At 49.2% G+C, this 11955-nt stretch overlaps 1 protein-coding gene across 10 annotated transcripts in view; it reads right to left on the bottom strand.

The window, feature by feature from the left end:
* Positions 1–1571: 1571 nt before the first annotated feature.
* dnm1a (dynamin 1a) overlaps positions 1572–11955 on the bottom strand; it is a 79589-nt gene continuing 69205 nt past the window's right edge. For 2 of the 10 annotated variants that reach the window (XM_035392258.1, XM_035392256.1), the window contains exons 19-23: positions 11516–11689; positions 10166–10407; positions 8988–9194; positions 6441–6477; positions 1572–5460 (exon numbers count right to left, since the gene is read on the bottom strand). In XM_035392258.1, coding sequence (XP_035248149.1) covers positions 6456–6477; positions 8988–9194; positions 10166–10407; positions 11516–11689 — 645 coding nt within the window. In that variant the 3' untranslated portion in view covers positions 1572–5460; positions 6441–6455. The remainder of the gene's footprint in view (positions 5461–6440; positions 6478–8987; positions 9195–10165; positions 10408–11515; positions 11690–11955) is intronic. The other 8 variants (XM_035392250.1, XM_035392249.1, XM_035392254.1 and 5 more) reach the window with 5 other exon arrangements.

The following is an 11955-nucleotide window of genomic DNA, read 5'->3' as shown; positions in this document are numbered from 1 at the left end:
AAAGTGTGCTGTAGCTCTATCTTCAGCTACCCTGCGTAAACACTGAAGCCTGCTAGCGCTTTGCTGAGTGACTACAAATGGCCTCCACGCCCGTGGGTCGCCGTGCACACCAGCCAGCGTCATTGTCTGTGAGAGTGTGAAGGAGCCAGGGGAAGGGCACCAGGGTGCCGCTGCTTTATTTGGGTTTATTTATGAAGGTCTTCAGAGCCGGAGTGAAGTTCTAGATCAGCGGCTTTCTGGGCTGGTCCAGGGGATGCTGCAGCTCGGTTTTCCTGGGGCTGAATTCGTTCCTGAATTTAAGATGAGCAACGCAGCAGACTTTTGGGCCCCCTGTGTGGCTCTGTGGGGCCCCCTGTGTGGCTCTGTGGGGCCCCCTGTATGGCTCTGTGGGGCCCCCTGTGTGGCTCTGTGGGGCCCCCTGTATGGCTCTGTGGGGCCCCCTGTATGGCTCTGTGGGGCCCCCTGTGTGGCTCTGTGGGGCCCCCTGTGTGGCTCTGTGGGGCCCCCTGTATGGCTCTGTGGGGCCCCCTGTGTGGCTCTGTGGGGCCCCTTGTATGGCTCTGTGGGGCCCCCTGTGTGGCTCTGTGGGGCCCCCCCGGGTTCCACTCATAGATTTTGTTTTTCTTTTTTCTGGGGGGGGGGGGGCAAATGAGATTAAGTAAATTAAATTGTGTCATTGGGGTGGGAGGGGAGGGGAGGAGTTAAAAAAAAGTAACTGGAAAGTAAAGGAGGAGTTAAAAAAGAGCTTCTTTTTTTTTTTAGCCTATTGGTGGTTTTGTGGAATTTAATTTTGTCTGAGTTTAATTGGACGGCCGGCCAGTGACATAAGTGTGTAAATAGTGTATCTGTGTAACATACTGTATATTCCTCTATGTAGGTTTGCGGAGACGGAGAAGGTTGGGCATCGCTGCTTTTTGGCCGCGACTGAGGTGTTAATGACCTGTAGATCTAACGAATCATGGTGGGGGTGGGGGTGGGGGGTTCAGGGGCAGATTGGGGCAGTGGGTCACGGGTGGAACCGTCTGTGATTTAATACTGAGGTTAACTACATGAAAATATATTTATTTGGAGTAATTATCCAAACTAATCAGTTTTAAAATGTAGAATGTGTAAACACTATGGAGAAAAAATGAAGAAAAAAATATATACTGTCAACAGAATATTTCTGATGTGATTCACCTTGTAAGATTTTTTTCCCCCTCTCTTCCTGAATAAAATTGAATGAGCAAAGTAAGTGGATTCTTAATGATTAAGCCCTGCTCCTCACAGACAGCTGGAGTATGTGTTTTGTCCAGGTAAACATGCAGGTAAGTAGTCTAATATACACGGTTTTATCATTTTTGACACCATTGGACATCGTTGATGCACCTTTAATGAATCCAGTTTCTCTTGCAGATGAAAATAAGGAGTTGTGTGCCTTTCATGCCACCACATATGGGGCTATTGGCTTTGTGTAAACAAATGTATGCGTGCGAATGAACTGGAAAATGCGCTTAAATATAAAGAGAAGTTTAAAAAAAAAATGTTCTCTGAACAATTTTGTGGAGAAAAAGAAAACGCGTGGACAGCCGTGTTGGTACACTGACTTTATATCTCTGGACAACAGCACAGTCCTGTTCAACACACGCATTCAACCAACAGCAGAAATGTACAGGAAACGCATCACAGCAGGCGGAAGTAGTCACATTCACTCTGCCCGCCTAAGGAGGCGGAGCCTTCCCTCCTCTACTTCCTACTCTCATAACAGTCATCTGACATTTATAATACATCGACCGAAAATAAATCCCGTGTCATTTATATACGATGATAATTTATCCAGCTGCATTTTTTTATTTTTTATGATACATTGAATTTTTTTTTTTTTTACATTTATTCAATCACTTTTTTTGTAATAATTTAATATTCATTTATCTTGCATGTTGGCTAAACTCTAAACCGTGGAAGCACAATTTCCATATATGCACCACAAGGATATTACATCACATTTAAGATATGTCCGTGATAATCTATTTACTCTTAAATCATAATTATACATACATTTTGTAAATATTGTTGCTAAAACCAGGTTGGTGGTGGTTCTTTTAGTGGTGTGTGTGTGTGTGTGTGTGTATATGTATGCATGTATTTGAGCACAGGTGAGAATGTTACAGAAACAAGGTGTTTAGCTTACGATAGTTCACTGTCGGAAAATCACCATGCCTGACGTTAACTACAACAAACAGGTCATCGAACAACAACCACAAAGACAAGAGCGTCCACATGTGGACAGAGATTTAACTCACATCATCGGGAATATCCACAGAAGAAGGGATGACAAGAGAGTAAAACTAAGGATTATAGCTTTTCCTGCATAGACAAGCACTGATTTTTTTTGACCTGATAATGTCAGTCATCCCCAAATTCAAATGAGAACATAGAACAATTATTAAAAATGAAAACGAAAAATGTCCCCAGTAAAGTTCAGTCTAAAGGATGTACTCATGCGAGACTGAGACTGTACTACCCCCATCCCCCCCCCCGTTGCGTGTACAGTGCATGCATGTCCCGTCACCAGAGCCCCCCAGATAAGATTTTACACTTCCTGTACAGGCCCTGCCCCTCAGATTACACTTCCTGTACAGGCCCCGCCCCTCAAATTACATTTCCTGTACAGGCCCCACCTCTCAGGTTACACTTCCTGCACAGACCCTGCCTCTCAGGTTACACTTCCTGTACAGAGCCTGCCTCTCAAAGATACTGTTTCACTGGTGAAAAATGGGGCGACTCGGGGGTGCGGGCACAACTGGTTATTAGGGGTAGTCTGGGGTACAGTTCCAGCAGGGGAATCGACAATTCCAGCAGAAGCAAATGGTCAGAGCTGCAGGGGGAGTGGCAGGGTTTCATGATCCACTGCACGAGGGGGGGGGGGGGGTCACAGTCTACAATTAAACAACACAGTTTAGCTCAGGATATTTAATGAGCGCGAATGCAGGGAGGAAACAGCACACCGCGTCTTTTCTTTTGTGGCATCCTGACTAAGAGCGACGGGTTTGGGGTGGGACGGGGGGGCTCAGAGGTGGGACAGGGGCAGGCAGACACCAAACGGGGGCACCTCATCCACCCCCCCCCCCCCCTTCCCCGGGGATTTGGAACCCACTGCGGCGATGCCGTTCTCTCTGTGCCCGTCGCCCGGACGAGGGAAGGCTTTCTGAAGGGCTGTTTCTTCTTTTTTTTTCTTTATGTTCTTTTCCCCCTGAGGGCCGCCCGTCTGTTCTTCTCTCTCTCAGTGCGTGATGGGACTCAATTTTCATGGATGAAGGGCAGGAAAGATGGAGGGAGCTTGATAGAGAGGGGGAGGAGGGGGGAGGTTTGGATGGGGGGGGGGGGCGGTTATGAGTCGAACGGTGGAAGGGGGCTCTCCGGGCGGGACGGGCTGCCCTTGCTCGGCCGGCTGAGAAAAGAAAAAGGGGGGAAAAGAAGAAAAAGAAGTGAAAATGATAAAATAAGACAAAGCAGGTAGATGGCATCCACAGGTGAGAAAGCAGGGGGCCCTTCCTTCGAAGTCAACAGGGCCGTCGACCGCCACCACCTCAAACGTCACCCGAGAAACAGGCAGGTTGGCGGATTTAGGGTCCCCCCAAAGCAGGGCCACACAATAAGAAAGCCCTTTTGTATCCGTGTTTGAATTTATTGCTTTGATTCTGTGAACAGGTCGTGACGAGACATTCACAGATCTGTACGTGTGTGTTTGTAATTACACGTCTGCGGTGTGGCGTACGCTGACTGTTGACCGTGTGCGTCTGCAGGCTTGCTGGTCTGGCCCATGACTCTGGAGGACAGAACTGATCCAAACGAAAATAAAGCAAATCAAGACAACGGCGGAGCGCCTGAGAGATGCAGTTATCGACCGTCCCAAACGCCACCGTCGCCACGGGTAACGCATCACCGTCGCCACGGGCAACGCATCACCACCGCCACTGATAACGCATCTCCGGAAAACTGCTGAGCTGGGGAGATGCTGGGGGGGGGGGGGTTAGGGTTAGGCAGCTGGAATGCATGGGGGATGAACAGGGAAAGCACACCTGGCATTCCATATGGAGGGATGGAGGGAGCCGAAAAAGAAAAAGCATGAATTACAGAAAGCAGAGAGGCATGGCATTCCTTTCTTCATCTACCCCTAACCCTTCCCCATCTCCTTTCTTTCTTTCCTCTTGTCCTCCTCTCTTTCACTCTCGCTCCCACCAATCCAGAGGCTGGATATGAGCGTATCAGGAGCCCGTGTGTGTGTGTGCATGTGTGTGTGCATGTGTGTGTGCATGTGTGTGTGCATGTGCCTGTGCATGTGTGTGTGCATGTGCGTGTGTGTGTGTGTGTGCCTGCATGTGTGAGTCAATGTAAATGTATGTGTGTTTATTCACCATTTCCCTAAATAGCTTCCCAAAATAATGTAGATCCAGTTTGGGGGGTGGAGGCGGGGGGGGGGAGGGGCTAACGGTGGTTTGGATCCCCATAGGATAAACAGTATACACATAGTGATGAAGCTGGTGGGACTATGGAAGGGCAAATACGGGTTTGAGGGGCGGGGTTATCCATCTGAACCCCAGTCCGATCAGAGACCGCACCTGTGGGGATGGGGGGGGGCGGGGGGGGGGGGGCATGGGGTAGGGGGTGCATGGACAGGCACCTGACACCTGCAGCGATGGTGCACCTCTCCCTGTGCAATAGCACAAACAGGCTGTGAACTCACGCCCACTACAGTGTGTTTTACGGTGGTTACCATGGCTACCGGGTCATGTGAGTCACAGGAGGACATCTTGATATTGAATATTTCTGCACACTGAGTGTCTTAAGCCCCTTTACAGGACAGAATATTAATAACCCATAACCGAACAAAGACTAAGATGAGCAGAGAAGAGGCTGGTTTGTGCAATGCTACAATACGCTGGCCTATGGGAAAGCAAGCTGCTGACATCATTATCACTGCTTAATCATCCCAGTTCCCTTGCTGTAATCTCTATACTGTGTGTATCTCCATATTCATAATGTATATGCTGCCTGTGTTGATATGCAAACACATCTGCATGTAGGTACGTGGCATTAGGTGTCCGATTGTGTGTGTGTGCGTGTGTTTGTACCAGTGTGTAAACTATGTTTTCATCAGGAACAGTGTAGCAATTAGTGGGAGAGGAAGAGAGGGTGGAAGAGGAAGATGGAGGGGTAGGTATGTGTGTGTGGGGGGGTATAGGGTGGGGTTTGGAGTGGGAGGTGTAGGGTGGGCGTGGGAGGAGTTGGGGGTGTAGGGTGGAGGTGGGAGTGGGGGGTGTTGGGTGGGCGTGGAGTGGGGGCGCAGGAGGACTGTATCCATGATCAGAGCCAGTCACAGGGTGAGGGAGGTGGGTGAGGCCAGCCCGGGGTTAAAGGTCAAGGAGGGAGGAGTCAGTGGGCCTGCCGGGTCGGGTTGGTGAGGCTGGTGCCCTCCGACTGCAGGGAAGACACACAGACACAGACAGACGGACAGACAGACAGAGAATATATGATGGGTCGTTGCACAGACAGTTCCCCACCCCTGACTTAGCAGCCCCACACACACACACACACACACACACACGCACGCACGCACACACACAGGTGATCCAGACCCTGCATCTAATGGGATATCATATTCAAATCTCTACACTTTATGCTTAACTTTGTGTGTACGAGTGGAGGTTTCATTCCTACAGTATTAACAGCGTTCCTCACGTGGAGCTGCTTTGCTTTATTCACACATTTTTTTTTCAACTTGTTAATCAGAAACACTGAAATGCAGGTGAGGCAGTATCTATGGTAGGTGTGCGCTGCAGGTAAGGGCGGGTCACCATGTTTCTGTCCCTCCAGAGCCACCGTAGGACTCACCTCAGCGAAACCCAGACTGTTTAAACTCACTCTCTCCACAGGACAAACATGTAAAGAATGCAAGCGCTTCTTGTTTTTCCCCACATGTGGCTGTACGGGTACAAAGGTCGTGCATGGGTGAAATGCCATGGACAAACAGACAAAACGCTGACAAAATAACCCCTCACCCTTGGCCCCTAACCCTTGACCCCTGGGTCTTGTTTCCTTGTTCCAAATCCTGTGACACACTCTGCCCTCCCAAGACAGAGGATCACACACCTGTCCACAGGTGCGATTTGGGATGTGATACTGGAGTAAAAGCAGGAGGGGGCAGGCCAGCTGCGTGTGTGTGTGTGTGTGTGAGTACGTGTGCGTGCTTGTGTGTGTGTATCTGTGCGTGTGTGTGGGGTGTGTGTGCGCGTGTGTGTGTGTACGGGTGTTTGTCTGTGTGCACGTGTGTGCACGTGTGTGTGTGTATATGATGCAGAGGAGGGGTTAAGGGGCGGGTCAGACATGACGACAGGAAGTGACATCATGCAGCGTGATGACAAGAAGTGGGAGCAGCGTTATGACAGTACCAGACGTACCAGTAGCGTTAGTCCTCATTGGTCACTGATTGTAATTCTGAAAAAATAACCATAAGCAACAGGTGGGATTGGAGGAGGGAGGGGGTGGGAGGAGAGAGGAGCGTGTTAGTCCACCAGTTTAGGAAGAGGAGCGACTCCACCCCCCCGGCACTGTTTCAGCCAGAATTCAGACAGGACAGATTGCAGGCAATCTCTTTGATTACTAGGACACCCTGCATTAAGCACACTTTTATTGTGTTAATGCAGCGCCTGAGAGCCTTTTAAGAGTCAGCAATCCTCTTCCCAGACCGTTGGGTCAGTTAAGTTCACTTCTGGAGATCACAGGGAAACACGAGGCCACAGCATTAGTGTTTAGGAAAAGAAAAAAAAAGGTAATTTTTCCACTTCAATAAATCTCTCTCTCTCTCTCTCTCTCTCTCTCTCTCTGTCCCTCCATCTTTCCTTTGTGAGGGAGAGCATTTGCCCAGAGAGGAAGAGGTAGAGCAGCAAACAGACAGCCAGCATCCTTTGGGTGGGGGTGGGGAGGGGGGGGGGGGTGGTGGAGTTGGGGGAGGGGCCCAGGTGGGTGAAGGGCGGAGTGAGCGGACAGAAGAGGTGAGTGGGCGGGACGGGGGCGGGGCAGCCCGGAAAAAGTGCGAGTGAGCCAGAACAAGGGTCCTTCAGAGACGCGTAGTGCACAGACAGACATGCAGACAGACCGACAGACTGACTCGCCCACGGACCATGGCTGTAAATGTGACTGACAGAGAGGACTCTCTCTCTGAAGGGCTGTACTGACACAAATCCCTCACCTTAACCGTAACCCTGCTGTCACAGACCCCAGGCAGACTGTGACTTATCTGCACGCTGCTGCCAAAAATATCTACTTAAACAAACGGAGCTTGGCCCGGGTTGGCCCCAGTGTGTGAACAGAGCACATCATGATCTGTTCTAAACCTGTTCTAATAACCCAGTGATTTAAGTGGAAAGACAGAGGACTGTAAAAAAGCCAAATCATACATCAGAAACATCAAATTAAACGAGGAATTAGTAGTAGTAGTAATTAGTAGCCATGATATTAACAGCAATATATAATGGAAGGTCACCTATTAATATAATGAGAAAAATGACAAATTCTTTTGATTGGCTCGTGTCAGTAAGGTATTCAGGTATAATCCTAATCGCTAGCAGTGGTGAGCAGTACACTTCCTGGTGAGCTGGTGGGCGTGTGCTTGATTGGGTTTCCACCAATCAGAAGTCAGTATTTCTTATGGCACTGCATACACACCACGACTTGTTTATTCCTGTATTTGTATCATGAAACTATTCAACAAAGGACATAAACACCGCTTTTAGAGGTCATTCACTGCAAACTTAAAAAAACACTTGGGAAATCAAGAAATTAACAGAGCCTCACTGCACACCCCTGAATCGCAACATTCATCACCACTTTTTGTTTTATTGCAAATTGTCTAAAAATTCTTATTCATGGACCGGAGCATCAGAAGGAATTGCTGGGGGGGGGGGGGGGGGTAAGGGGGGGTTAGGGGTTAGCATGTGGGACGATCTTTAAAGGAGGGAGGTGGGGGGTGAACCCATTTAAGGACCAAAGGGGTGGGGGGGGGGCAGCACCCAAAGATCCAGACGAAACGGTGTTCTCTCTGGATACGACTCAGAGGTCAGCCACCTGACCCAAAACATTTCAATATAAATAACACTGGAAATATGGAAACCCAGACCTGACCAACACACAGATATATAAAACATCGCTACCTGAACATACACATTTTCATGCATGCACTGTAGAATATATTTATCTGAAATATATGCGCACCCATAGGCAAGCAGCTGTAACATATATACTTCATATAAACCCATGTTTATGATCTTGCTTTCAATTAATTTCTTTTTATTTTAACACCATTGTTATTATTTTATATTTATTTTATATTTCTTATACTTGTTTTATATTTCTTACACTTGTTTTATGCTTTTTATATCTTAGGATTGTTTTATCATTATCAATTTATTTTATTACTATTATTTTATTTTATTAATATTATTTTTATCTTTATTAGTATAATTATTTTTTCTTTATTATTTATTTATTTTAATTTTAAATTTACATCATTTCTGCTATTATCATTATCAATTTATTTCATTTCTATTTTTATCTTATCTTAATACCTGCGGTACTGATTTCTATTGTTTCTCTTGTAAAGCACTTTGAGCTGCATTTTATATAAATAAAGTTTATTATTATTATTATTATTATTATTATTATTATTATTATTATTATTCTGTTTTCCGACATACAGACAGCATACTGTGCAAATCTGAATTTGTTTGTTTTCATAGTATTTTGTCCTCTCCACATGGCTGACTTACAGAAATGGAGAAAGACTTCATGAACCTGGTAATGGCTGGAGCAACCACTATGCTGTCAATTAGGGGCTATCCTCTCAATAAATTCAAATTCAAATCACCAAACCATAAGAACCAGGCCAGGGCCCTGTTTCACAAAGTAGGATTACTGAGTTAGCTGGATTATTCTCCTGCATGACTCACTTGGGCACGCCTGGGGGGGCGCGGTTCGGCCGGGAGGGGACCTGGGGGGGCGGCCCTCCGAACGGGTCCGGGGACGCCCCGGGGCGGGAGGGCACGGGCGGGCCCCCGGCAGGGGGGAGTCCAGGGGCGGAGCCTCGGGATCCAGGCCGGGAGGGAGGTCCCGGAGGGGGGGCCCTGCGCTGCGGGGTGGGGCTGGTGGCTGGGGACCTGAGGGGGACACACACGCGCCGTAATCATAACCTGCAATTCCCTCAATCCTCCACCAGGGTGTGCTGTGTCACCACTCCTTCTGAATCTGAACTAAAAACTACTGTTCATAGAAGCTGGCTTAGATCTTCTGAGTTCAGGCAAGAAAATTTTCCATTGTCAAACAGAAAGTTGTCATTTAATCAATATGTACTAGTTAGATAAAAAAGTATATTGAAATCACCCCCACCCCCTTTTTGCCCCACAGTTACCTGTATGATCCTGTTACTCCACAAAAGTTACATATTTACATTTTAAAACGAGTAAAGCTTTGCTTTGTAACTGTATGCAATGAAAGGTAATCGAGTGCATTCTTAAAGAACAGCGCTCAGGAGTGGAAGAATTCCTTGGTTTTATTGGGCACTAAATCTTCCACTCCAGGCTCCCTGAACGCTACCCCCCCTCCCCAACCCTCAATCTTGTGTTCCGTCAGTACCCCCCACTTCGTTTCCCATCCCCCCCCCCCCCCACCCCACTCCAGCGTTCAGTACCTGCGTCCGGATGGGTACCCCTCCACTCGTGCATTCGGTCAGTACCTACGTCCAGACAGACACCCCCTCCACTCTAGCGTTCGGTCAGTACTTACGTCCGGACAGTCTGTCCCCCCCCCCCCCTCACTCCAGCATTCGGTCAGTACCTGTGTCCGGACAGTCTGCCCCCCCCCCCCCCCCACTCCAGCGTTTGGTCAGTACCTGCGTCCGGACAGACCCCACTCTCTCACTCGGGCGTTCGGTCAGTACCTGCGTCCGGACAGACCCCCCTCTCTCACTCGGGCGTTCGGTCAGTACCTGCGTCCGGACAGACCCCCCTCTCTCACTCGGGCGTTCGGTCAGTACCTGCGTCCGGACAGACCCCCCTCTCTCACTCCGGCGTTCGGTCAGTACCTGCGTCCGGACAGACCCCCCTCTCTCACTCGGGCGTTCGGTCAGTACCTGCGTCCGGACGGGCCGCCGGCCACCTGCAGCCAGGAGTCGTCGACGGGCGGCGGCAGCGTGGTGGAGATGGTGGTGGTGCTGATGTCGCCGATGATGCTGAGCGCCTCGCGCAGGGCGTGGTACATCCTCAGCATCTCCTCCCGGTGCTGCGCCTGCTCCGCCGACTCCTCCATCAGCGAGTTCTGGTCCCCGCACGAGTACAGGTTCGCCAGCAGCTCCGCGTTTATGAAGTCCTTCGTCTGCGGGGGGGGGGGAGGGGGAGAGGGCGAGGCGAGGTGAGCCAGGGGGAGAGTAGGGTCTCAGCAAGGTGTGACACTCAAATTAAACAACACTCTGCCACGAATATCACGTGAGTAATAAAAAAAATAGAAATTTCTTTCTTGAAAAAATATAAACAAAAAAAAAACAATTCCCCTTCCCACAACATAAAGCAAGCGTACAAATAGCTAACATCGTCATGGTGCGCAGTGATTTGAACCCTGGTATGATGAGCAGTGGGCGTGGGATAACTCAGCAGCCCTTTATCCAGCTAACTCAGCAGCCCTTTATCCAGCTAACACAGCAACCCTTTATCCAGCTAACTCAGCAGCCCTTTATCCAGCTAACTCAGCAGCCCTTTATCCAGCTAACACAGCAACCCTTTATCCAGCTAACTCAGCGGCCCTTTATCCAGCTAACTCAGCAGCTCTTTATCCAGCTAACTCAGCAGCCCTTTATCCAGCTAACACAGCAACCCTTTATCCAGCTAACTCAGCAGCTCTTTATCCAGCTAACTCAGCAGCTCTTTATCCAGCTAACTCAGCAGCCCTTTATCCAGCTAACTCAGCGGCCCTTTATCCAGCTAACTCAGCAGCCCTTTATCCAGCTAACTCAGCAGCCCTTTATCCAGCTAACTCAGCAGCTCTTTATCCAGCTAACTCAGCGGCCCTTTATCCAGCTAACTCAGCAGCCCTTTATCCAGCTAACTCAGCGGCCCTTTATCCAGCTAACTCAGCAGCCCTTTATCCAGCTAACTCAGCAGCTCTTTATCCAGCTGACTCAGCAGCCCTTTATCCAGCTAACTCAGCAGCCCTTTATCCAGCTAACTCAGCAGCCCTTTATCCAGCGAACTCAGCAGCTCTTTATCCAGCTAACTCAGCGGCCCTTTATCCAGCTAACTCAGCAGCCCTTTATCCAGCTAACTCAGCAGCTCTTTATCCAGCTAACTCAGCAGCCCTTTATCCAGCTAACTCAGCGGCCCTTTATCCAGCTAACACAGCGGCCCTTTATCCAGCTAACACAGCGGCCTTGCTTCGTGAAGCAGGGCCCAGGATTCGGCAGGCTGAGACCCGTGGCGGGGTGACTCACGTTGTTGATCATCAGGTGCATGATGGTCTTGGGCATGAGGTCGCGCACGGTCTTGTTGACGATGGCCATGTAGGAGTCCACCAGGTTGCGGATGGTCTCCACCTGCCGCTCCAGCTGGGGGTCCATGGAGTGCATGAAGCCATCGGAGCCGTTCTCCTCTCCGGTGTCGCTCTGCTTGGGACAGACAGACAAACGGACAGACAAACAGACAGACAAACGGACAGACAGACAGACAGAGAGATGGACAAAGAGATGTTACATGTGCTCTTTGTGCACCATTTGGCATGCTGGTGAAACAAATCTGAAATTGAATTTGAATTTGCTCTGCACTGGCACCTGTGCTGAAACCACTTCTGATATTTTCTGCACACTCCAGATGAAAATGAGACTCTGTATCCAGAGTTGCCAAAAAAATTTCACCAGAAGTCGCTATAGAGGGT

Source organism: Anguilla anguilla, chromosome 14 (genome assembly GCF_013347855.1).
Source record: "Anguilla anguilla isolate fAngAng1 chromosome 14, fAngAng1.pri, whole genome shotgun sequence".
In the NCBI taxonomy this organism is placed as follows: domain Eukaryota; kingdom Metazoa; phylum Chordata; class Actinopteri; order Anguilliformes; family Anguillidae; genus Anguilla; species Anguilla anguilla.
Note: the sequence above shows the minus strand (reverse complement) of the source record. Positions and strands in the feature narration are given on the sequence as shown.